General features: G+C 45.7%; 1 protein-coding gene across 4 annotated transcripts in view; it reads left to right on the forward strand.

Moving 5' to 3' along the window:
- MMS22L (MMS22 like, DNA repair protein) overlaps positions 1-26,077 on the forward strand; it is a 108,230-nt gene that overhangs the window by 50,731 nt on the left and 31,422 nt on the right. For all 4 annotated transcript variants that reach the window (XR_009549638.1, XM_060190751.1, XM_060190752.1 and 1 more), the window contains exons 14-18: positions 12,103-12,293; positions 15,068-15,218; positions 17,157-17,308; positions 18,232-18,374; positions 21,262-21,421. Coding sequence is in view for 3 of the 4 variants with exons in the window: in XM_060190751.1 (XP_060046734.1) it covers positions 12,103-12,293; positions 15,068-15,218; positions 17,157-17,308; positions 18,232-18,374; positions 21,262-21,421 (797 nt within the window). In the remaining variant the exon portion in view is untranslated. The remainder of the gene's footprint in view (positions 1-12,102; positions 12,294-15,067; positions 15,219-17,156; positions 17,309-18,231; positions 18,375-21,261; positions 21,422-26,077) is intronic.

A 26,077-nucleotide genomic window follows, 5' to 3' on the forward strand; every position in this document is an offset into this window, starting at 1 on the left:
AAAATGTGGTAAAGGAAGCCATGAAATTAAGAGTCACTCCAATAAAGGGTTTAGTTCAGTCCTCTGCAGTTAGGCACTGCTCCTGGTTAGCAGAAATGCCCTCAGCTGCACAGGACCTGGAGGCGTGCAGGGCACTCAGCCCGCCGCATGTGCACAGCCATTAGCTGATAAGTTCCCAGAGGTCTCCTGTTGCATCTTAGTGGTTCTGACCTACTTAGCTAGCTTAAATTTGTTTTACAGAATTATTATAATTCCATCCTTGGTACTTAAACTTGGTGATTAATGCATGCCTCACAATACAATTAAAGTATAATTACACAGTTTTGCGACTTCCTGTCATGGCATTATTATTACAAAGATCTGGATTTTGCAAATATTAGAAGAGCTACGGTCTCGATATTCATCACTTCTGCTTTTACTGTGCTTACTGCAGATGGGCCCTTCATGGCTGGAGGACGGACTGGGGAGAGAGGAATGATGGGGTGTGGGTTTGTGGCTTGGAAACCACGGGGTCGGACGCGTGTCGGTTACTTTTGCTGTCTGGGTTTGTAAGCCTCGCTCATTCTTGCTTAAGTTTTTCGAGTGTGTCTGAAGTACCGTCATAGCTTGTCATTCTGTGCTCCAGAGAAGTGATGTTGAGATCAGTGCTGGGACGCAGTCGCCAAATAGAAGTGGAACTTGAGCCAGTCTGGATTTTAACGCTGCAGCCGCTGTGCTCCAGAGAAGCTCGTGTTTCTGGGCATCTCGGCTCTTCTCTGCAATGGAGACTTGAACTAGGGGGGCTTGTAAACCAAGGCTGACATCTGGCCCACGGCCTATTTTTAGTCTATTTTATTTTCTTACCTATCCATTTTTCTTTTTTTAAATTTTTAAATTTTTATATTATAGAATCACATGTTGACGGGGATTTTAATCCACACCACTCCCATCACCAGAGTTCTGAATCTTCACTCTCCCCACTGCAACCCACCACAGTCCCCCTGGAGTTGTAGACATGGCCCACCATCTTCTCTACAACACTGTCCACATTTATACAAAGTTACCTCTTCTTTTCCAGATTCAATCCTCTCTTTCCCTCTAAGCCACTCATGGCATCATAACTTCCTCCATGTGTCCCTCTCCTGTTCCTTCTCTCTCTCTCTCTCTGGGTGCTGATGGAGCAGAGTGCAGAGCCCTCTTATCTTCATCCTGTCACTTCTCCCCCGCTGGGAGTGTGGACCAAGGTTGCTTATGGGGGGCAGAAGGTGGGAGTTCTGGCTTCTGAAGCTGCTTCTCCGCTGAGCCTGGGCGCTGACAGGTGGATCCACACCCCCAGCCTGTTTCTGTCTCTCCCTAGTGGACCAGCGCTCTGGAGATGCCAGGGTCCAGGACACGCTGGTGAGGTCGTCTGCCCAGAGACGTCGGGTGGAGTCATGGTAGCACCTGCAGGCTGGTGTCTGGAAGGCGGCAGGACCTCGGTTGAGACAAGATGGCTAGTGAACAGGAACCAGAAAGTAGGATCAGAGCAGATGAGATCGGGGGTTTAGGGTAGAAGAAAGCTAGGAGAACCATTTAGCCGTGTTCCTGGGGGCTCACAGCTGTGGTGGTTTTGCTTGAGTTTGGCGGCTAGTCTGAGGTTGGATGATAACGCTGTCTGAGAGAAAGGTGTCAGAGTGGAGAAAAGGGCTAGAAAGTTGGATTAGGGCAGGGAGTAGCTCCCATTCTATGGGAAAAAAATTCTGTGGCTACATTAACTATTTGCCTCCATCCACCTGCTCCAGGGCCCATATTAATATTTATATCCGGTGCCAGAGCAGGTGGATGGAGGCAAATAGTTAACGTAGCCGCCTCTGAGTCCCTGTGGGTCTGAGCTTAGAGCTCATGGTCACAGCTGGGAACACTGCAGGCTGCGCTCATTTCAGGGCCCGTCTTTCTCGAGTGGCAGGGCAGGATACCCCGGCCTCCCTTCGGAGCCTGGGGCTCTCCCTGCCGTCATTGCTTTATGGTAGAGCCAGGGTCCTGGGAGGGCCCACAAGACGCCGTTCCTTATGGAAGCGACCAGTGGTAGTGGAGAGAGGGACCCTTTAGAGGTCAAGGCCCGTCATATGTGGGTGGGAATCTAAGGACTCCGTAACTCGGGCCCCAGATGGTCAGATGGTTGACAGTGACCAAGCCTGGGAGCTACGAGTGGTTTGTACCTGTCTAAAGCAGCACATACATGCCCTACCATGAGATCATAGGTAGCTCACAAAGCCCAGGTATTTACCCAAAAATCATACCTTGTCTCTGATTAAAAGTTCCCACAGTCGTCCCTCAGATGGTGGTCCTCAGTCTAAATTATCAGTGGATTCTTACACATCGCTGCTTCAGTTCCTCCAGGTTTTCTGGAGTTAACTGTGAAACGACCCGCACCTGCCTCTGCAGTGGCCGTAATACCTCTACTTAGGGCCCAGGTCCTCACACACCTGGTTTAGCATGCCGCCGACAGTGTTCAAGGACCCCGGTTCAAGCCCCCCCTCCTCACATGCAGAGGCAGAGTTTTGCGAATGTGAAGCAGGGCTGCAGGTGTCTTCTTTATCTCTCTCCCTCCCTCCCTCCCTCCCTCCCTCCCTTGTCTCTTTTCAGTTTCTAGATGTCTCTATCCAATAAATAAAGATAAAGTTTTTTGATAAAGCAAATTTAAAAATATATGTAATTGGTTTTGTTTGGCTTTATACATGGAAGTGGTGGGTACATTCTAAAACTTTGTAATTTGAAATTTAGTTTACTATCAAAGAAGTTATGTTCATTCATTTGTAAAGAGAAATAAGAAAAGTACTTCAAGTATAGACTGCTTACTCTGGGACACTTTTAAAATTATGCTCTGTGTTATACAAAAGTTACAAAGGGTTAATACTCTCCAACGAACTTCAGAGACATTTTCTAGGGGTGTTTCCTGGAATCTCCATGTTGGCTAGTGAACCGTGACGTGACACACATAGTAATGTCTGGTGTCACTGAGGCTGGGGACAAGGAGTCGCTGTGAATGCTTGGGCGCCTTCCACTTGAGTGGTAGCAATTCTGTGTTGAGGAATTCAGCGTCGTTTGTTTCCTTGTTGGTGCACAATAACGAGTTAAGAAATTTCAATCATTTCTGTTTGATATTGTGAGGGAAAGTTGAAGTCCTTCAAGGAAAGGGTGGTCAGAAATATCAGGCTGTATCAGGTTGGTTGGTGCGCAGTGATCTCATTTCTCCAAAGAGTGAACGGTTACCCTGTAATGAGCAGCCTAATGAATTCAAAAATGCATTGATTGTCACAGCCCTGCGTAGATCAGCGAGAGACTTGCTTCAAGGAGCGGAATTCATGAAATGTTTGCTGCATCTAGCAAGAGAGCCGCTATAATACAGCCAGCCGCCTCCTCAGTGGTTTGCTTTGATCCTGTGGAATGAAAGGACAGGAGGATCAGCTCAGGTCTAAATGAGATTACAGCTGGTTCTGCAGCTTATCTGGTCTATTGCCAACTAGTGTGGCTTTGCACGTCCTAAGGGGTTTACAACAGAAACTGTTTATTCAGTATCATCGGTTTACTCCACACACGCGGCTAAGCCTGCCCGGCCTCAGCAGGCTGTGGAATTGTGCCGAGCCAGACCAAAAGCTGGGAGAGCCGGGCCTCTAGCGCTCTTTGTCTCACTCTGGATTGATTTTTACCTGAGTTACAGACAGTCAAAAATAAATAAATAAATAAATAAAACCAATATCCGACCCTATTGTGAGCAAAAGGTTAATCTTACCTAAAACCTCACAAAAAGCATCTCTTAACCCTAGAAGGGACACCTTCTTTTTTTCCCCCTTTGCAGTCAAGTGGGATTTTCTACTTTCGAATTCAAAGAACCAGATAAGCAAAACAGCTTAAAAGATCTTGTGAGGCATTCCAAGCTAAACGCTTCCGTCTCTTCTAGTACCCTGAGACAGGTGAGCTTAAGTGTGGAATAGAGGACGCCTTGTTTCTATCAGTTAATTCTTCCTAGATCTATTTTCTTCAATGTGGCAAACAAAATGCATTTTAAAAAAAGGAGCCTGGAAATCTTAATTCAAGTGAGAACTCAGCACTTCATTTTCCTTGATGACCTGGGGGCTACATATCTCGCCAGTGTGTGAAGGCGTGGCTTGGGGTACTGTAGGCCGTCTATGCCTTCAGTGACTAAGCCTGGCAGTGTTGCTGGTTTATTTGGTAGGTTTTGATTTTTTTTTTTTAATTATTAACAATATCATCTTGAACAAATCTTCAATGTGGCTTACAGTGTAAATGATTTTGAGTCAGACAGACCTGTATTCTAATTCCATTTCCATCACTTGCTGGTCAACTTACTTAACTTTTGGGGTCCCATATTTTTCATCACCAAAACAAATTATTTTATTTACTTTTCAGTCCCTAATCAAATCAAACTGGAACATAACAGAAAGTCCAAGTAGATTAGTCAGGGCTAACACAGTCGGTCAGGGACTGAAACAGCACACACAAGACCATCTCCACTCACAGCTTTCAAAAGGGTGTTTAAAAGTGAGTCTGCAGTCACCTTTCATAACCCTTTGCTTATCGATCAGAGTCCCCCGTCACCATCTTCAGAAGTAGCTGCAGGGAACCAGCAAGACAGCCCCAGTGGGTGACGGCACAGCCTCCCGCCCGGCTCAGCTTCAGGCCTGGCCCCGCTGCACCGGAAGAAGCCTGAGTGTTTGTGGTAGCCTTTCTCGGCTCTCTGCCTCTCGGTCTTGCTGTTTCTGCCTGAGAACAGTCAGCCCGAGAGAGAACTTCACTGATTAATTAAAGCTTATTCTGTAGTGTGTGCGTGCTTAACCAGGTAGCCCGCTGCCTGGGACTGGGCACATAGTTCACCTGGATAGTGTGCCAGCGTGGCCTTGACCATGACTCAAGGTCAGTCCCTGCTGTCACTCACTGCGACGGAGCTCTGGTGCTGGGCTGCCTTTCCCTCTCTCTGCCTCTCTCTATCTGGAAGGGGGCAGTGACGCCCCAGTGCTGGCAGATAAACAAAACAAAACAGCCTGTACATCCCTTGAAGCAGCTAGAGAGGCTTGCCGATTATAACGGTCCCCAAGTAGCAGCGCGTACGGGAAGTGTGTGGTCCAGGGCAGGTGCACTTTCTAGGAAGGCCTGGACAGGTGGCCGTCCAGCTGGGCAGGTTGCTCAGTGAGTAGAGCACAGGCTTGGACTCCACGGAAACCCCAAGTTCAATCCTAGCACCATTTACAAGGACTAGTCTCTCTCTGTCTCTTTGTCTCACTCCCTCCCTCCTTGCTTCCTCCTCTCCCTCCTCCTCTTTAAAAACAGTTAAGCCAGATGTGTATATCCCTCCCTACCTAAGTGATTGTTTGTTACTTAATCTACAGCTGTTGCTGTGTAATTGCACTGCATTGGGTCCTATGTAAAGAGCAAAGTGGGCTTCCAGAAGAGGAGGGCTGGGCAGTGCTACAGCTGTTCTCACACTTTGCCGTGACAAGGGCCCAGGCCCAGGCACCCCGCTCCCACCAGCAGGGGAGTCTCTCCAGTGATGAAGCAGGATGCAGGCCTCTCTCTCTGTCTCTCTCTCTCTTCATCCCATCTTAACTTCTCCAGTCATGAAGGAGGATGCAGATCTCCCTCTCTCTCTCTCTCTCTCTCTCTCTCCATCCCATCTCCAGTTATGAAAGAGGATGAAGGTATCTGTCTCTCTCCCTCTGTCTTTATCCCATCTTAACTTCTCTGTCCTATCAAAATAAAAATAAATTTAAAAGGGGGATTAAAAAAAAGCAAGAGTAGTTGAGTGATCTCGGTTGGCTTTCCCTGATTACCAATGAACATGTATCGTCAGCTGTGTGTAAGCACAAAAATGTTCCTATGGAAACATTGGAAGGTGTTGTAAATGTTCTGTGTGATGGAATCAGCTAAGACTGATGTTTATCTTAAAACACATAGCTTGTCCAATATTTACACCTAATGGACAAGCTATGCGCCAGTCAAAAATGTAATATTTATACAATCATTTCTATTCTATCAAGACTGGCTCTGAAGCAATAGGCCGCACTCACAGAGTAATAAATTTTGAGCGCATTCGGAGATAAAGGGGATTGGTGGTGACTGCTTACATTCTTTTTGCTCAATCATCTGAATGGTACAAATCAGAGCATTTTGTCAGACTGTGAGAAGTTTCACCTAGCTAGAGCTCCCTGCACACCCGGGTCATCATCTAAATCACGTTCACGGCTTGGCAGCATAGCTGGTGCTGGAAACTGAATTGGCGCCCAGTGGTGGGACTCGTAAAACATTTTCCTGTTAACACGGCCAGGCAGAGCTGACACTGCTGATGGTGGGTTCCATCTAGTAAACCACTGGTTCCAACAGTGGTTTTACTGTGTTTCAGAGGTGATGATGATACAAGTTTAGTCACCCAACAGTTCTTCCTAAATGGCAGAAAATCAGCTCCACAGCCTGAATCCTAAGAGCGGGACTGGGGGTGACTGGAGTCCGGTGTAACCTCAAGTTCTGAGACATGACAGAGTACAGGAGCTTTCACTTGGTGTATCCCTTCTTCACAAAAAAGGCCACAGATCCCTTCTCGAAAGAACGTGTCACATACCGTCTATTTGGAAAAGGCTTGACTGTCCGTATATGCAGGCCCCTGCTCTCAGGATCCGTCCTGGAGATTCCACTAAGCCAATTACCACTTCTGTAAGGGGCACCGATGCCTCCTGGCAGCTGGTTTTCTTCTATGTCTGTGTTGTCTAGAGTTGCTTCCCGAGACAGACTTGAAGCTTTCCCCAAACACTTTGAGCTGTCGAACACAGCAACAGAGAACTGTCTTTTTGACCATTTGAGTATATTCCAGGGGATTTTGTTTTCTGGTTATAAACACTACGGGACTTTGAATGTCAGTTTGAAATGCCTCTTCCTTTGCAGTAGGGCTGTGTGAGTTTTCGCCTTGTTTGAGCACTGCGGCTCCTCTCCCTCCTGACTACCATTCCTAGGAGGCAGACGGCCTTTCCTACACTCTCACTGCACGCAAAGCTCTGCAGTTCTCTGTCTTGAGTCGGGCTCTGGCTCCTGTGGCCTGCTGCGCACTCATCCTCGATGGGTGGCCTTTCTGCAGGTTCCCACGCTGTGGTCCATCACAGGTCTTTTACTCATCGGTTTAGTATCTCCTCTGCCAGTGCATGCAAGAAAAAATTCTTAACTTAGGAGATGAGCATTTTGATGTGCAGATAAACGTTATCAATGGTGTGCTCAGATGAAACCTGTCATGTACAAATAGCATGCATCAAGCCTCGAGCATGCACAACTAGACAGATTGGCTCATTTGCTGAAGCCTTGGCAAAAAGAAATTAGTGAGAGAACATAAGCCTTTGAGACTCGGCCATAATAACAGGGCTTCATGATACTCCCCGCAGATCACTGAGCCAGTGCGGTAATTGTGGGGCTGGGGGTGGGGGACCTGGCCCTCCCGTATTTCCTTCCCCTTTCAAAGTGGCAAGCAGCATCTCTAGGAAAAAAAAATGTGTGTGTAACTAAGTATCTGGAATCACAGTCAGTCAGGATTTTAAACAGCTTTGTTGAATGCTAAGTACTAATTTCTTCTGACGACTTACACCTGATTGTTGGTGACTGTCATGATTGAGCTTTGACTTTACTGGTAAACTCTGTAGAACCATTTCAACTGTGTAGGATTCAGAAGAAGCTTTTCTGACAAGTGAGTATATTTGACACACAGTGCTAATAGCCGGATTGCTGGGTACAGGGGAGACAGTGGGAAAACACTGAGCACGGGAAGGAGGATTTAGGGTGCAAGCCCTAGGGAGACATTTCACCTCATGTGTTTATGAAGTGGCCAAAGAAAAGGGACAGTGCCTAGCTAATGGGCCGCATGCATTTGAAATAAACTCTTTTGAGAGTGTTAATGAAAGCTACAGTCCTACCTATCATAAAAATGCGTCCGTCTGTAGATATTTATAAAGCTGTGCACATAATTCAAGGAGACTTCCCAAGTATTACAATGTGCACGGACCTGGGTTCAAGCCCCTGGTCCTCACCTTCAGGGGAGATGCTTCACCAGCACTGAGACAGAGCTGCAGGTGTCTCCCCCCATGTCCTCCCCTTTCCTCTTAGCCTCTCTCTCTCTCTCTCTCTCTCCCTCCCTTCTCCCTCTCTCTCTCCACATACTCACACACTCACACATATTCCTACATAGTATTTTTTTTTAAATATCTTTATTTATTACTGGAATCAGAGAGAAATTGAGAGGGCGAGGGGGCAATGCGGAGGAGGAGAGAGACAGAGAGACACCTGCAGCCCTGCTTCACCACTCATGAAGCTTCCCTCCAGCAGGTGGGACCAGGGCCTGAACCTCTTTACCTGAATGGATAGACAGAAGTAAGCAGGCGTCAGGCCTTGGATATACCTGTGTTATGTACTGGATTCTCATACAGGAAGAAAGAGGAAGAGGAAGCCTTAGTAACTGCTGGAGCCAACAGATGATCCTGAACATGCCACACACTTTCAGTTTCTTCACCGTGTTTCTCTCTCCGCTTACCATCTGATCACTGAACACTCTGGCAGGTGTCGGCCACCAGCCGCTCCCTGCCTGCTGTGGCCAGTAGAATGCACCAGTGCAAACAGCAGCGGTGACACCAAGGCCTGGCAGTAAAAGTCTGCAAGCCATCTACCCCCTTTTCTGTAAAGACTCATTCTGCAAGTCCAGGGGTGGCATACGTGAACTGCACTGACCTGGCCATGCCGCCTTCTGCTGGCCCAGCCCGGGCCGTGGTGTGCAGGCAGAGGCTCATGCAGCAGCAGGAGCCGGACTCTGACCCCCGACAGGGCCAGTCATTGGGTTTTTTCCAAGTCATTTGGTTGGGGGAGGGTAAGCAGTTGTCGACACGTGGGTGTGACCTGTCATAGCCTGTGCTAGGTGTCCGGGACACACTTGTCCTCTCACCCGGAGGTCCTAAACATCTGAAACCCTGGCCCCGGCGTTCAGACTTCCCAGCCAGACCTGTTTTCTTGCTAGCGTCGTGGTGGTGTTTTCTGCCACTCTGTTTTGGCATCATTTATGACTCTGCAGAGCAGGAGCCTTCTGTACTGAATACTACATGGGGGGGCCGGCTGGCGGGGCACCTGGTTCAGGGAACACATCACGAGGCAGCCTGGTCACTCTAGGGGCTGGACCAGTCACTCCTTTTCTCGTGCCGTTGCTTCTAGCCATAAACCTCACTGCAACCTTAGTTGCGCGGGCAGCCTTCCTCAGTGCGTTGCCATGCCAGGATCACTGTGTGGAGGCAGGAGGACCTTGCTTGGCTTATGAGGTTCATCTCTGGGCTCTATGGGCCACGTGCTCTCTTCCCCAGACTGGCAAACGAACTCCGTGATGAGTTTCAAGACATGTTTTGATGGTCACGTGTCACTGTCCTTTGGATCCCTAGAAAGTATAGTCGACACCACTCACAAGTGTCGAGCTTTGAATATATGTGTCCATGCAGCTCGTGCCTCTGTGGGCTGGACATTATACTGCTTTTAGCTACTTTTAGTAGGAATTCAGCTTATGAATGAACGACAGCAAAGTAGGTAGGTTCTGTCTATCTGAATCGCAGAATGTTATATAGACGTATGGTATATAGACTGACTGACTGCCTGGGTTCAAATTCTGGGTCTCGCCGCCAACTTATCAATCTCTCTATTTAGAGTTTATATCAATAAAATGAGGGTGACAGTAGTATGTACAGGACTAAATGTAGTTGGGTTCAAAGACATTATAACGCGGCCTTTACGTATCAAGCTGTCCTAGCTTCCGGATCAGTGATAGCGTTCACTGAATGAATGCTTCTCATGACTCTTTCCACAGAGGAGGAAGTGGCCGTGCAGTGAGTAGTGGATGGGATGGCATCTTCTGGCTTGTCTGTCTCTGGAGCTCGTGCTCTTCTGAATAACCTTCTGTTATGTCTCTGCACATGATTGTTCGAGATCAGAACCTGGAGCGACGTGACTAAGCAACGTAGCTCCTTCTAGTCTACACTTCTTTAACTTTTGTTTTCTTCTTAAGAGAGGTTGAGACAGAGAAATGACAGGTGAAGAGAAGCAGAGAGGAGAGATGCCTGCAGCACAGCTGTGGGTTCAGGAGCTTGAATGCGCTCTGGGCGTTGTAGCCGGTGCACTCTGCTACCCAGTGTGCGTGTCGTAGTGGGTGGCACAGCAGGGCCCTCCAGCCCCGTCAGGTGCGTAGCACAGGGCGCCACGCGGCGAAGCAGCAGACTGTCCTGTCCTCCTGAACTGTGCTGGCCTGGCGTTACATCTACTAATTATCATCATCATGATTGAAGGAAGACTTTTGCCTTAACCGTTTGGTTTTTCCTTTTTTTTTTTTTTTTTTACCGTTACTTAATGGATAGAGATGTCCAGAAATCAAAAGGGAAGGGAGATAGAGAGGGAGAGAGACAGACACCTGCAGCCCTGCCTGCTTCACACTTGCAAAGCTTTCCCCCTGCAGGTGGGGACCGGGGCTCAAACTGAGTCCTTGTGCACTGTAACATGTGCTCAACCAGGTGTGCCACCTGCCAGTCCATTTTTCATGGTTTTCTAACAATGATATTCACATGTTTACATCTGATTTTAATTAATATGGTGGAAGCATGAGCAGTAACCAGGAATAGTATAGTTCTATATTTAATTTTGAATAATCATACTAGCTATTGCTGGGCATAGTGTATAAAATACCTTATATTTCAGATCATTTGAAAAACGTTATTCCTCCACTTGTGTTTTTGTTAAGGATAGAGATATTTAAATTTAAAAACAAATTAAGTAAACAAGGAGAATAAGTGACCCATCAAAATTTGAGGCAGAATTGAATTTTTTCCCCTTTTTTGTGAAGAATAGTATTCTTTTTTGTTTATTATGTTCTGTCACGTGACAACTACAATGGGTATTTGAATCAAGGTACTCTGATTGTAACCGGGGTTGTTTTCTAAACTGATTAAAATCCTTGATCTTTCTTAAAGCAGAAAGACATTTTTAGCCAGGTGTGCTTACTTCTCGTCACCTCTGTACCCTAAAGCTGTGAGAAGAAAGCAGCTTAGAAACTGTTTGCGTGCCTGCTTCTGAGTAAAGTCACTTGTCACCGTGCATGGCAAAATGTGGCCTCATGGTGCAGCTGCTGGTCTCTCCTTTGGGTCAGGCCTATAAAAAGCGTGTAATTAATGGTCAGCGTGAGTAATCAACATTCACAATACGGTCCTTAATATGCCAGCGTCCGTCCACCCAGGGCCCAGGAGAGTACGATGTCACGGCAGAGAGGCTTTGATGAGAGCAGGCACTTTCTCTTCCAGTCTTCCTGTGAGGTACAGGGTAAGGGCCTGGAGTATTCTCCAGCAGGGCAGCAGTGTGGCCATGTGGGTACAGGGTAAGGAGTATCCTCCAGCAGGGCAGCAGTGTGGCCATGTGGGTACAGGGTAAGGGGTGTCCTCCAGCAGGGCAGCAGTGTGGCCTTGTGGGTACAGAGTAAGGGGTGTCCTCCAGCAGGGCAGCAGTGTGGCCTTGTGGGTACAGGGTAAGGGGTGTCCTCCAGCAGGGCAGCAGTGTGGCCTTGTGGGTACAGGGTAAGGAGTGTCCTCCAGCAGGGCAGCAGTGTGGCCATGTGGGTAACAGGGTAAGGGGTGTCCTCCAGCAGGGCAGCAGTGTGGCCATGTGGGTACAGGGTAAGGGGTGTCCTCCAGCAGGGCAGCAGTGTGGCCATGTGGGTAACAGGGTAAGGGGTGTCCTCCAGCAGGGCAGCAGTGTGGCCATGTGGGTACAGAGTAAGGGGTGTCCTCCAGCAGGGCAGCAGTGTGGCCATGTGGGTACAGAGTAAGGGGTGTCCTCCAGCAGGGCAGCAGTGTGGCCATGTGGGTAACAGGGTAAGGGGTGTCCTCCAGCAGGGCAGCAGTGTGGCCATGTGGGTAACAGGGTAAGGGGTGTCCTCCAGCAGGGCAGCAGTGTGGCCTTGTGGGTACAGAGTAAGGGGTGTCCTCCAGCAGGGCAGCAGTGTGGCCTTGTGGGTACAGGGTAAGGAGTGTCCTCCAGCAGGGCAGCAGTGTGGGGTTAGCTGTTTGTCTTCTCTTGCAGGAACCTCCACCACCAGCTGTGCCCGCAGCTGCACCAGGAGAGAGACCCCAGCTTGCAGGCCTCGTTGTCGGCTCAAGAGCGCCACCTGGCTGCGGTGGGCAGTGCACTGTGGAAGCATTTCTTCTCCTACCTGAAGGGTCAGCGAGTGTCCCGGGTGCTGCCGGCCCCGCAGCTGGCCGCTGCTGCCGCAGGTCAGGGTTGCTCCCTGCCCCCTGCTCCCTTTCCCTGCCCCATGCTCCCTTTCCCTGCCCCCTACTCCCTGCTCTCTGCCCCCTGCCCCCTGCTCCCTACTCCCTGCCCCCTATCCCCAATCCCCCTGCCCCCTGCTCCCTACTCCCTGCCCCCTGTCCCCAATCCCCCTGCCCCTTACTCCCTTCTCCCTGCCCCCTGCCCCCTGCCCCTGCCCTCGGTTGCAGCTCCCTCGCTTTTGTGTTTGCCCATGGTTCACTTGCTTTCTCACAAGCTCCATTTATTTTCTTATAGCTTCATAGATATTTTGACCGCCAAAGAGATGGGAAGCATTAACATATTTTAAAATTGCAGCCTGTGACTTGTTTATTGTTTTCCTCTTAGTATGGGGGTGAGGGATGGGTGATTGGTAAAAATGAAATATATGTTTTTAATATTTTTAAGCTTATTTCTTTTTCTTTTCTTTTTTGATTACTCTTATGTATTGGATAAAGACAGCCAGAAATCGAGAGGGGGAGGGGAGACAGAGAGGCAGACGCCTATAGCCCTGCTTCACCGCTCGTGAAGCTTTCTCTCTGCAGGTGGGGACCAGGGGCTTGAACCTGGGTCCTTGTGCACCTGTAATGTGTATGCCACCACCTGGCCCTGCAGTTGTGATTTTTTAGTTAGTTTAGTTCTTAGTCTAAAGACACGTCCTTAGCTTTTAAGGCCTCTATCAGATGGGATCAGAGGCTGTGATTGGAATATGTGCACAAGTACAGGGTTTTTTTTTTTAACAAGAGGCCATTAACTTTCTCCAAGAAATATGGTGTCCCAACTATGTTAGCAAGTACTGGAATTGACAGTGATCAGTATGGCAACCTCATGTAATTAAATTTCACTTGTATGAAGATATTTACTGTATTTAAATATTATGTCACGGTGCCTCCCCCATAGCTCTCCTGGGTAGTGTGGTTTCTTTGCTATGTGCATCCCAGGCTCCCAGGCACGTCCTACCCCTCACCCCCACCACAATTCAGGAAGCTCTGACACTGCGGCTTTTCATGTCTGTCTGTCTCTGCCTATCCGGAGGCTGCCAGGAGTGGTGACGTCCTAGCAGTAGCAAAAATGAATAGTAATAACATACAATGTCATTTAAAACGGCGTATGCAAATCATGGTTTATTTCACCTGGAGTAAGTGAAGACAGCTGAGTTTAAAAGGACAACCTGAAAAGACTGAAAGTCACAAGTTTTCAAGGATCTTGAGCTCTGACAGCAGCTTCCAGCTGCTGTGACGTGTGGGAGGCAGACTTACACTCAGCCAGTTTACCCAGCGTAAACATGAGTAGCCTCTGTCTTTGAACTAGAGAAATACACAAGCTTGGCCAGTGATGTGGTAGCTGCTGAAAGCAAACTTTATATAAAGAAAAGGGGGGGAGGCGCAAAGCACAAGGACCGGCATCAGGATCCCAGTTTGAGCCCCCGACTCCACACCTGCAGGCGGTGAAGCAGGTCTGCAGGTGTCTGTCTGTCTCTCCCCTTCTCTGTCTTCCCCTCCTCTCTCCATTTCTCTCTGTCCTATCCAACAACAACGACACATCAATAACAACAATAAACTATGACAACAATTTAAAAAAACCACCAGGGGCAACAAAAGGAAATAAATAAATATATATATGTAAAAGGGAGGCTAGCCTCGAGGTAGCATTGTAAACCAAACACTGAAGTTTTCCATGTGAGTGCACCAAGAGAGACCCCGTTTGAAATGCTGCAGCGGAGGCAATACTGGGTGACTTCTTGCAAAAGGAGAAGTCCTAGGCTTAAGTCGGAGTAGCAGTGCCAGGAGCCCCAGCAGTGGGTATTGGCTTGAACCGGGTCAGCTGAGGGCTCCTGGCTGTTGGGTTAGTGCTTCAGAAGGAAGTGGAGTGATGTTTGTGACAGGTCACTTGTGTGTGTCCAGTCTGGCTCGTCCTGAATCCTGACCTGGCCACGTGGCTGACGGCAAGTCCTTCGTCCTCATCAGAGAGAAGTAGCTCTGCGAATGGTGTGTTGTGTCTTTCAGTGATGAGACATGCTGGCCATAACATCAAGCTCAGCACTGAGCGACAAGACTGCGAGTGCCTAGACCCCTTCTTAGCTATGTGGGTGATCTCTGCAGAAACCTTCTCGCAACATAAATCGCATTCAGCCAGGCCGGGCGGTGGCGCACTTGGTTAAGCACACAACATTACAGTGCACGAGGACCCGGGTTCAAGCCGCCGGTCCCCACCTGCAGGGGGAAAGCTTCACAAGTGGTGAAGCAGGTCTGCAGCTGTCTCTGCCTCTCTCCCTCTATCTCCCTCTCCCTCCCTCTCCCTCACCTCTTTCTCTCTCTCCTCCCTTCTCAATTTCTCTCTGTCTCTATCCAATAATAAATAAACATAATTTTTAAAATTGAATTCAGCTTTAGATGTTTGTTGGTGCTACAGCTCTGAGTATAACTTGGGGTCTGAGGAGATAGCACAGTGACCCAGCATAGCACTGGCTTAAGGCTAAGACCTCAGAGGCCCCAGGTTCAATTCCCACTAGCAACGTGTCAGAGCTGAGTGGTGCTCCAGTCTCAGGCTCTCTTGCTCCCTTTCTCTCTCTCTCCCTCTCTCTCTCTCTCTCTCTCTCTCTCTGCCCTTTCTCTCACTAGCTTGTGAAGATAATAAATACATAAACATAACACTTTGGTGTCGGTGCTGAAGCCTCATGATTGCAGGCGGAAACGGTTTTCATGAGTGTCTCACCAGAAGCCTCTTCCTTTGAATCTAGATTTTACCTTGCTGGCCATGGACATGCCTAGCACGGCCCCGAGCGACCTGCAGCCTCAGCCGGCAGCAGCGGTGGCGCAGCTTTTCGGTTGGGATGACATCATCTGTCCCCAGGTCGTGGCAGGATATCTGAGCCATTGCCTACAGAACAGGTGTGTGTCTCGTGCCCCGCGTGCACACCAGTGCAGACACCGGGGAGGGAGGGCTTCTCACAGACGAGGTCGGGGCTTGATTCCATGTCTTCTCATCTTGATGATGTCTTGCATGATCTCTTGGGGTGCGTCCGTATTTTGCTAGGAAAATGCTAGGAAAAGCAACAGGTAACATTCTTTTTTTAAAAAAAAAATGTTGCTGGCCCTTCTTCAAAACTTTTTGTTGGATTGCTTAATCCTCACCTGAAAGTGACCTTTCTACACTCACCAACACGAAGGAGATTAAACAGATGATGGAGCTGAGCCTGCGATACCCGAGTTCCCATGCTGCCAGGCCTCACGTCTGACAACGGCCTTCCCGCTACAGATGGGTGCCTCGGGGTTTGGCTCTCTGCGGCCGTCGGCATGTAGCACTGACCTTCTTAAATATCTCCTACCACATCACATAGATTTTAGGGAGTTCAGCCGGAAAAAAAATAACAATAAATAAAGGTCGGGGGCCAGACATTGCGGACATGGTTAAACATACAGGTGACCATTATGTTATCTATCCCTGCCCATGATTTTAGTTTTTAAGATGACATTAGTGGTCTGCTTCAGCAGCCTGGAAGATAGAGGTAGGAGGTCATTAAAAGAGGGGGGGGGTGGGGGGCCCCTGGGGGGCCCCGGGACCTCTGGTGGGGGGACACTGCCAGCATTCAGGGAGGGAGCTTGGACCCCCAGACAACACCAGTCTTGAACAGGCTTTCCTCAACAAAAATAAATCTATAGGAATAGCATTTATATTGGGCTCTTGGAAAATCATGATATATTTTTCTTTTTTATTATCATTTTTATTTATAAAATGGAAATATTGACAAGACTGTAGGGTAAGAGGGGTATATTTCCAAGCAGTGCCCACCCCCAGAGCTCCATATCCAGTCCTTTCCCTTGATAGCTTCCTAATTCTTTATCCCTCTGGGAGCATTTTTCTGTGCAAAAATGTGTCATGACTTCTCCAACAATTCAGTATATTAGTAACATTTGAAGAACCTGAAATACAAGAAAGCCAAAAGTTTTAGGGAAATGTACAAGTGATGACATAACCTACTTGAGTTCTTCAGTATTACATAGACCTTTATAACAGCTTAAAGTACTTTTCAAAACTGTTTTGAGGGTTGTATTTTTTCAAACTTTCTGACTTACGTAATACTTGTTAATTTATGACCCTCATTTTCTCTAAGCCTACTTATAAATGGGTAAGGAACCATATTTAGTCGGGCCTTTGGCTATGTAAAAATAGATATTTTTAAATTTCTGTCAGTTTTGAATTCTGTGAGTTACATTTAGCAGTGACTGCTGGTGGACTTAAGGAACAGGGAAAGGAGATAGGAATAGAATTGGTGAGGAAACTCACATAGAAATCTATTTTGCCAGGGCAGGGGAGATAGCATAGTGGTGATGCAAAGACACTCTCATGCCTAAGGCTCCAAAGTCCCAGGTTTAATTCACCATAAACCAGAGCTGAGCAGTGCTTTGTGTAAAAAAAAAAAAAAAAGAAGAAGAAGAAGAAGTGTATTTTGTCATTTTGTCGTTAACCTTTTTCTTATATGTGTGGCCATAACCACTCTTGCACTTGCTTACTCTAAAGGCCATTGGTTTTGTCGCTTTTTGGTCAGATTCTTCTACATCTTTCTCTGTTGGCATAAGTGTGTGTGTGTATATACTTGGGTAAAGAAGATAAAGTTAGAACAATACAAATGAAATTAAGAGTACTTCTATTAATCATCTTTCTGTATCTTACGTCAGCAGAGCTATTCGCATCATTGTGTCTGTCTATGAAATAAGTGAAGCCAAGAAGTAGGGGTGTTGGAATGTTCTTGCTTTATTCTTGGTCCTATTCCCAGAAGGCACATCATCTAGTTCTGGTTTCTAATGTCCGTCAACTTATCTTCACAGCATGTTATGCGAAACACTTTCTCACTCAGGCAGTGTATCTTTCCAAGCCTTGACTATAAGATCATGGATCCGATGTGTTCTGCAAATGTATGTGAAAAGCCTCAGTGTGCCTGACAGTTTGTTCACTGACCTAAGTCCTGAACAGGCAGTTGGTGAGTATTACTGGTGCTTAGCTTAAAATGTCCTGTTTCAGTACAAGCATTAGGAAAGAATTCATGAAAGAAGTTTACAAGTAGGTGTGGATGTAAGCAAAGGCATTCCTTCCATAATCTTTTTTTTTTCTTTTTGCTCTTGCTACTGTATGTGACAAGTTTCTCACCCAAATATGAAAGGACTTGTTTTCTTGGGAGTCAGGAACAAAAGCTTACTCTTTGGTGATAAGTAATTTTATTTTATTCTTGCCTTGAAGGAATGGATTACTCCAAAAAAATAATAATAATAGAAATAAGGAGTAAATAGGCAGATACCACCTGTTTGAACGCCTGAAAAAGAAAAGGGGAAATACCCAGTACAGAAGCCGCTCTCTCCCTGACTTCCCTCCCACTGGGCTTTCTGGCTCGTTGCTACAGCACGCCGGCTCTAAGCTGGTACTTCTTGCGTCTCCTTTACACAGTGTTGGCATTCTGCAGCATCTGCCTTCTCTTCCCTTTTCTTTTTTTTAAGTTTCCTTGTTTAATATTTATTATTTAATTTGATAGAGAAAAACTGGTGGGGGAGCGATAGACCGGGGGGTGGGCCCCTGCAGCACCGCTACGCCACCTGTGGGGTGGGGGACCAGGCCAGGTGCCGTGTGCACTCAGCCAGAAACTTACCTGGTCCTAAAGCAAGATTAGATTAAAGAATGACACAAGTGAATTTTCATATCCTATTACATTCATCGGCTTTGCTTGAATAACTTTTGGACTTAGCAAGTACCTGTTTGTTTTTGAGTAAAAAGTTACCTTAGAGAAAGTTAATTCTTGGTTATTAGTTATGTGGAAGTTAAATGCTGTAAGTAATGTTGACTTCCTTGCTCTCCACTCCCCCCGTCGGTCTGTCCATCTGCAATGCAAACGTGCTTCTTCGGCTTGAACAGAAGAAGAGTATATGCAGCAGTTGACTGAGCTGACGCGGCTGCTATTCCAACTCTCAGAAGTGAAGAGCATCTTCTCAAAGGCTCAGGTTGAACCCACACCCCTCCCTGAAGACCCTAAGAGAGCTCTCGTTCAATTCTTGGAGGTATTTTCATTCACTGTTGTAATTGTCCAGATCTATACACACTTAAACAAAACAAAACAAACAAAAACCTTGAAATGTTTATGAAGATTTTCAATAAAGTAAATTCTTTTAAATTGAACCACAGTACTGCTTACTTGCTATCAAATTCTGGAGGAATAAAAATGTGAATATAAGATGCAATACAAGCCATCCTTAACAAACGAAAAATTATATTTAATGGCAAGTGTTTGAAGAAAAGATTGGCGATAAAAAGTTTAAAGTGACGTAAGCTGTATTGTTAAAATCGCTAGAGAACAAGGCCCTTTATGTATTTGAAGACAAAGTCTCCTTTTAGCTGACGGCTCCAACTTCATGTTTGCCACCTTGTAGCAAGCAGTGTGCGTGGATGGCATAAGCACCAACTACATCCTACCGTAGTGTGGTTAATGCTTTAGAAATCTAACCAGTTTGTTTTGTTTTGTTTTTATCTCCGTAATTAATAGTCCTAGTCAACATTTAAATTATTTTTAATCGTTAATATTTTAGGAATTTGTATTATGTGATAGTCTTCCTTCTACAGCCTACGGTGGCTAATGTTTTAATTTACGTATTTGCTGTTCAAAGTAAATGTTTTGTTTCCCTAATCATGTGGTATTAACTGCAGTGAAAATATTTATAACCCATATGCTCATCTGATAAAAGCGAATTCTCTCATTCATTTCCATAAAGTCAAAGCACAATTGTGAATCTTTACAATATTTAGTAGTAGCTGTATACACAGTCTCAAAACGTGCCTTTCTGTTGAGTGTCATATCAGTTGTTGGTTGACTCTCAGCCTGTAATGAAACATGTGGTCGGTAAGGAAACACATGTGACCACCAGCAAGAGAGATCAAAACCTCCAGAGGGCATGTTCAAAGGCTCTTCTAATATAGCCAAATCAAAACTAATGGCTTGGTTATTTGCTAAGGACTAGTACTGTGCTGACATTTCTTATGGGTCTGAAGAATCAGAGTAAGTATCCTTGCTTTCTCTAAAAACAAAGATGTACAGAGAAGTTAGAGTAATGTCGGGCAGAACATGCTAAGTGCTGTTAGTGGGTAGCTCAGTCTGTAGGTCAGGAACTCAGAGCATCTTGGTGAAGGAAGTCTGGGTTTTAACCTGTGAACAGTGCACCAGCTGTATGTATATACCTTGAAATAGGTCTCGGTGAATCAAAGAACACTTCCAGAACTATTGGCGGGACATGCAAGACGTGAAGAACTAGTAACCTAGAACTACTGAGATCTAGAGGAAAATGAAGGTTGAATGATGGTTTTGTTTAAACCAGTAAGAAATAAGTTCTTCATTTAACTAGAATAATTGTGTTACCTTACGGAGAAACAGAAACATCATGATTTAGAATGAAGTAAATTATCATAAATTTAAATTCCTTTCACTTGAAGTGATAATCAGTGTCATCACCAAGCACCTTCACTGTCCAGTATTCTCAGAATAAGTGTGGACTTGTCCCCGACCATGTCTTGCCCGTGAAGATAGACTGTAAGCACAGTTAGCAAAGGAAATGGCAGGAGTGTCTCCAGTGAGCCATCTGGCCGGCCTCAGATCTGAGACTCTGAAGAAAGACACATTTATTTACAGGGTGTGTGCTGCAGGAATTGAACTTGGACCTCATGAGGAAACTGGAATCTTTGAAAACCTGTATATTTTGCCATCATGAATTTGAGAGCTTCTCAATGCTTGAGCTTTTCTGAGCGACGATACTGTCAATGAGTGTGGCTTTTAAACTGCGGACAGTGGAAACCTGTGTAGCCCAGGAGACCAAAATGTGTCAAGTGACTGGTGCAGACTTTTAAAAAAAAAATCATACACTTTTTCCTCTTTTTTTTTTTTTTAATCTTGTCTGATGAGAACTGCGGGAGAAAAATTACGTAACTACATAAATATAAATCTCATTTCTGGTCCAATTTGGAAATAATCTGTAAGTTACCATCAGTGGCCTAAACACTTCAGAACTCTTCTGAAACCCAGCCCATCTCTCCAGAGTTCTTAGTCCTTACCCCTTACTTATTTTCACCTCTTTGTCATCTCACCTTGTCATTTATTCCTCTTCTTTCCATTTCACATCTCTTACATTTCTCTCAACCACCACCCCCTCCGCTTGTGACAGTTCTGTTCCTTGTGCCATTGAGTGGCTCATAGGAAAAAGGAGGAAGATGGGATGGTCCCTCACATGGACAGAAGGGGACACAGAGCAGAACTTGGGCTGGGTTTGGTGCACTGCACCCAAGGGGAGGACTCTGGGGTGGCGGAGGAGGCCCAGTGGGGGGTTAGAGTGTGATGTGGCAAACTAGAAATGTCACACGTGCCAACTGCTGTATTCTGCTGTCGACGGTAAACCATTAATCCCCCAATAAAGGGAGAAAAAGAAGAACTTTCTGGCAAGAGACTTGATTCGCACATGAAGCCGGATTTTGTGTTTGAAGTCTTGTAAGTGCTGGGTGGTCTTGCCTATAGATCCTCGTGCTGGACTCGGGCTTCCTGAGGCCTGACTGTGTGCACACTAAGATGCGGTGAACCAGCGATGGGGGAATTGGTGTCATTTGCTCTTGTTTCCTGCACATTGGCTCCGTCAGGTATCATTTCATTACCACTTTGCTGAATCACATCTTGTATAGATAATTATGGGTGAATTCACGTCTCATTCTTTTTGAACTTTACTTAAATGATAAAGTGCAAAATTGAATTCATTGTACGTGTATTTTAAAATTCTGTGAACATTTCAGGATTTAATATTCAGTACCGCGTATGCATACACATGTATGTATGTATGTATGTATGTATGAAGACAGAGAAATCACCTTTGTTCTTCTGAATGTGATATAAACCTTGTTTTCCCTCACTTATAGGCTGTTGGTCTGGCTTACGGGAACCTGCAGACACTGTCTGAGAAATCTTCCATGGTCACAAAGTCCTTGCGGTACCTTGGAGAAATACTAAAATATATAAAACCTTATTTGGGGAAAAAAATGTTGAGTGCAGGATTGCATCTGACTTATAGGATGATGGGTATGTATCCCTGGTGTTCCCAGAACTTTCTTAGCAGTGAGTCTATCTAAAACAAAATGAACAGGACAGACTGACACCCTGGCTCCTTCGCCGCTCTCTGTGCAATCATAAGAATGATGTGGAAGGCAGTAATTTAGTTAAAATAATTCCTGTGGAGTTTTCTAGTGTATCTGTCTCGTCCCCCTTTCTCTGGTAGCTTTTCTTCTTTTATCTGTGTTAGTATTAAACTTACCTATGATTATTACAAAAATATGCCAGTGACACTGTTGTGTGTAAGCCACATTGTGACTCTCTAGATAGCTCTAATGAAAGTTTTAATGCCCGTCTATACTTTGTTAGAATTATATAGAACTACTTCAAACATCAGAAAGCCTTCCATTTTTCTGTTCTTCTGTGTTCTGTTGTATATGAAGGTCAGGAGAGGATTTACCACGGCACTAAAGATACTCAGGCTTCAAATCTTGTTTCTCATAATGCTGTGTTTTCTTCTTTCAAAAATAACTCTTTTTTTTTTCTGTGCCTGTTCTCTTAACAGCAGAGTTCATGCTTCTTTCGAAATCAGTCATTTGAATATCTTTGTTCACAAAAACCAGGTAGATAACAAAAATAGGAACTGTATAAAGGGAAATGAGGGATTTCCTTAGAAGTTTTTGTTCATAATTTAAGTTTTTTGTTTTCTTTTTTTTTTTTTTCTCTCTCTCTCTGGCCAAAACTTTATATCTGTTCCCTTTGATCTTGTGAACATATAAATGCACCTGATTTGGGCTGTCTGGAGCCTTTTATCTTTGTCGTGAAAGATAAAGGAGAATGTGAAGGCATGAATATGGATGGAGTGAGAGCAACAGGAGCGATTCAGGATCTTCCCTCTGGAGTCAAATATGAGAGTGTTTGTGTCCAGACACAGGCCTGTAACTGCTCGGGCATTTAGGTTTATAATTTCTTAATTCCTGTTTAATTTTTGCTAAGGTAAATGTATAGTTTTAGGCTGTATTTATGAGGTGTGTGATAGTATTATCAGGATTGCCAGATCATATTTGTACTGGTGACATCAGATAGATACAGGCAGACGTTCTCCACATGCAGAATTGAGGACCTTTGTTCTGTGACATGGCTGACCTTCTCTTTCTTTTACTTTGTGATGGCTAGATTATATTCTTTGGGTTTTCCTTTTTTAAATTTACTTATTGATTGATTATTGGACAGAGACAGAAATTGGGGGGGGGGAGATAGAGAGGAAGAAACACCTACAGCCCTGCTTCACCCCTCATGAAGCTTTCCCCCTGCAAGTGGGGACCAGGGGCTTGAACCCCGGTCCTTGTTGGCTGTAATGTGTGCGCTTAACCAGGTGCGCCACTACCTGGCCCTTTATGTTTTTCTACATCTCGGTGCCTGAAAATAAGCATGCTGCTACAGTCTGGCCATTTGGCTTTTAGAAATTATATATATGAAAGGTTTAAAGTAATATGTAATATATATGTATATATGTGTATGTGTGATTTAAAGTAAAAGGAGAGAGAGAGAGAGGGAGGCAAGCAGTAGGGACCAGGCAGTGGCGCACACAAGGATGCAGATTCAAGCCCCTGGTTCCCACCTGCAGGGAGAAAGCTTGACATAAAATATATATATATATTGCATTCATAAAAAATAAATATATAAAATATATTTTATGTTCATAAAGTATATTTTTTTAAAAAAAAAAAAGAAAAAACATAGCTAACAGGAACAGTAGATGCTATGCAGGCACTGATCCCTTTGCTAATGGGTGACAGAAAATAAAATAATGTTTTCAATAAAGGATTTTAGCCTGTGCAAAAGGTGAACTTAAAACAGTAGACTGCATTTTCGCTCGGAATACCTCGGCTCTTCATCAGCTCAGACTTGTGGCATCTGGAGTGGCGGGAAGCACTCGGGTGCCTGTGGCGGTGGTTCCTCAGGGAACATGAGCGAGGACTGGGATGCGGGTGCTGTGGGCCGGCATTCCAGAGCCCCGCCTTCCGGAGAGACGGAGAGCAAGCTGGCGCCCTCCCAGCATGGCTGAATGAGCACCTGCTTCTCTGAGCCATGTTTGTCTTCTCTTTCTGAGCAAGGATGATGCTTGTTGTTCTTAGACGGGGCTATTGGCTGACTCTGTTTCAACACTAATGTTTTGCTCTCGGGTTTGTTTTCCTTCAGTGCTTCTGTTGTAAGCTTTGTTCTATAAAATGCCTGAATTTTATTAGCTTGTTGCTTTCTAAGGAAAAAAACCACAAAATTCTATTCAGTGTAGACATCCTGTTCTGTTTGGGGAAACAAGTAATGAGCTCCTTCAAATTCTTTTTTTATTATTCCCTTCAGTCAAGGACCTACTAGACTTACATACCGTAGTGAGAATTAAGTATCTGTCTGTTTTTTCTGACTCTAGCACCTTTGACTGAGGAAGTGTTGGTGTAAGGAGTCCTTGTTGTCCCTCTGTGTCTGGTCTTCACCTCTCTGAGCTCAGTGCTCGCTTGTTAGTCATCACAGGCAATGTTTACCAGACTTAACATTTCTTAGATCTAGCACCATACGTTTTATGTAGAAGTCTACTTCTCTTCCTCCTGAAACAAAATCTAAACTCACTGTTTTTATTAAACACTTGAAAATATAAAAACTGGAATTCAAGAGAGTCAAATGACTGCTTCCATGTGTTGGACCCTCCCCCCCCCCCCCCGATTTTAACATCCCGATTTAGTTCTCATTACAAAGTGGAATGAAACAACTCTTGAAAATATATACAAGATGAGATTATTAGAATGTGTAGTGACACAGTGAGGCATGGGGAAAGCCGTAACTTTCCTAGCATCCAGTAGCAAAATGGAGATCAGAGTGAGTCCCATGTTGAACCTGCATGTTCACATGATGGGTCAGCAGGTAACCCTGTGTGTGCTATTCAGGAAACGGCATTTGTCTTGCCTGGCATTGGGAAGCAGCTATCTGTATGATGGAGTGCGTGGTTTGGCATAAGTCTTCTGGCTTTCCTAATAGTTTTGTTATTTGAGGTAGCCTTGGTTTTGGGGTTTTTTAAATATTTATTTATTTATTTTCCCTTTTGTTGCCCTTGTTGTTTTATTGTTGTAGTTATTGTTGTTGTTGTTGTTGATATCATCATTGTTAGATAGGACAGAGAGAAGTAGAGAGAGGAGGGGAAGACAGAGAGGGGGAGAGAAAGACAGACACCTGCAGACCTGCTTCACCATCTGTGAAGCGACTCCCCTGCAGGTGGGGAGCTGGGGGCTCAAACCAGGATCCTTACACAGATCCTTGCGCTTTGTGCCACGTGCGCCTAACCTGCTGTGCTACTGCCTAACAGCCTAGGTTTTTTATAGATGCTTTGAGATACAGTTGTCACCCCTTCAAGATTTACTTACCCCCACTCCCAAAGCACCAATATCCCTCTACCAAAGTCAGGGAATAATGCTTCCTGAAGGCCTGACCAGTGGTGATGACGACCTCTGTCTGTTACTTATCTGGAAATCACTTAGTGTCCGTCTTTTCTCCCTCTCAGTCTCCCTCTCTCTCTCTCAAACCTCTCCCTCCCCTCCCCTCCAGCAATGCTCAGCTCTGGCTTATGATGGTATGTGGGGGATTGAACCAGGGACTTTGGAGCCTCAGGCAAGAGAGTCTTTTTGAATGACCATTATGCTATGTAGCCCTACCCCAGTGTCCCTCTCAATCATGATTAGTCATTTATCAGAATAAACTATTTTTGGCATAGACCTTTTTCATTCAGGACTTTGAATATATTCTTTCTAGCGTCTAGAGTTTTTGTTGAGAAGTCAGCTGGTAGTCTTGAAGATTTCCTTTGGACGTGACTCGTGGCTTTTCTCTGGCATCCTTCAGAGCAATGTCTTTATCTTTGGTTTTTGCCATCTGAACGACAGTGTGCCAGGCCTGAGTCTAGATTCACTTTTTCTGGGGTCCTCTGAGCCTCCCACATCTGGGAAGCCATCCCCTTTTGAAATTTGTGGAAATTCTCAGATAGAATTTCTCTGTCTTCTCCCGCTTTTGCCCCATAGGACAAATACTGTCCTTCGTGAGACCGCACTGTGATGCTCATGTTCATTTGCTTTCGTGCGTTTTCCACTTGGCTGTTGATTGGGTTTAATTTTTCACCTTAACTCGGCCTCCACTTGGATCTTTGTCGTCTGTCTGCTTGCAGTTTTCTGCAGTGTTTTTTTAGCTCAGTCCCTTCACTCACTGTCCCCTTGGGCACTGCTATGGCCTCACCAGCAAGTTGCCTCATTATTTCTCTGTCTGTTCTGGTCTTCCATCTTTCCCCTGAATTCAGTGACCACCTCTAGGACCATAGCTGCAACGTCCTCACCAGGAGGTTCATAAAGTCCTGTTGAATTTGAAGTTCTTGATCCACATCACAGGCAAGTTGTGTTTACGTTTCAGTAAAAGTGACTGAGCCTGTCAGCCCCCCCCCCCCCACACACACACACACACACTGGTAGAATGTGGTGGTTGAGAGGCTGGGCACCTGCCTTGTTTGAGGGGGCTGTACCAGGTGCAGGCTGACCCGGGCAGTCTGAGGCCTGGCTGAGGTGGGGTGGGTTGGATTGGCAGCTGAGTGCCTGCCGGGAGTCTCTGAGTGAACAAGTCTAGAGTGAACCAAGGGGGCTGGAATCTGGACCC

This window comes from Erinaceus europaeus, chromosome 4 (genome assembly GCF_950295315.1).
Source record: "Erinaceus europaeus chromosome 4, mEriEur2.1, whole genome shotgun sequence".
Taxonomy (NCBI): Eukaryota; Metazoa; Chordata; class Mammalia; order Eulipotyphla; family Erinaceidae; genus Erinaceus; species Erinaceus europaeus.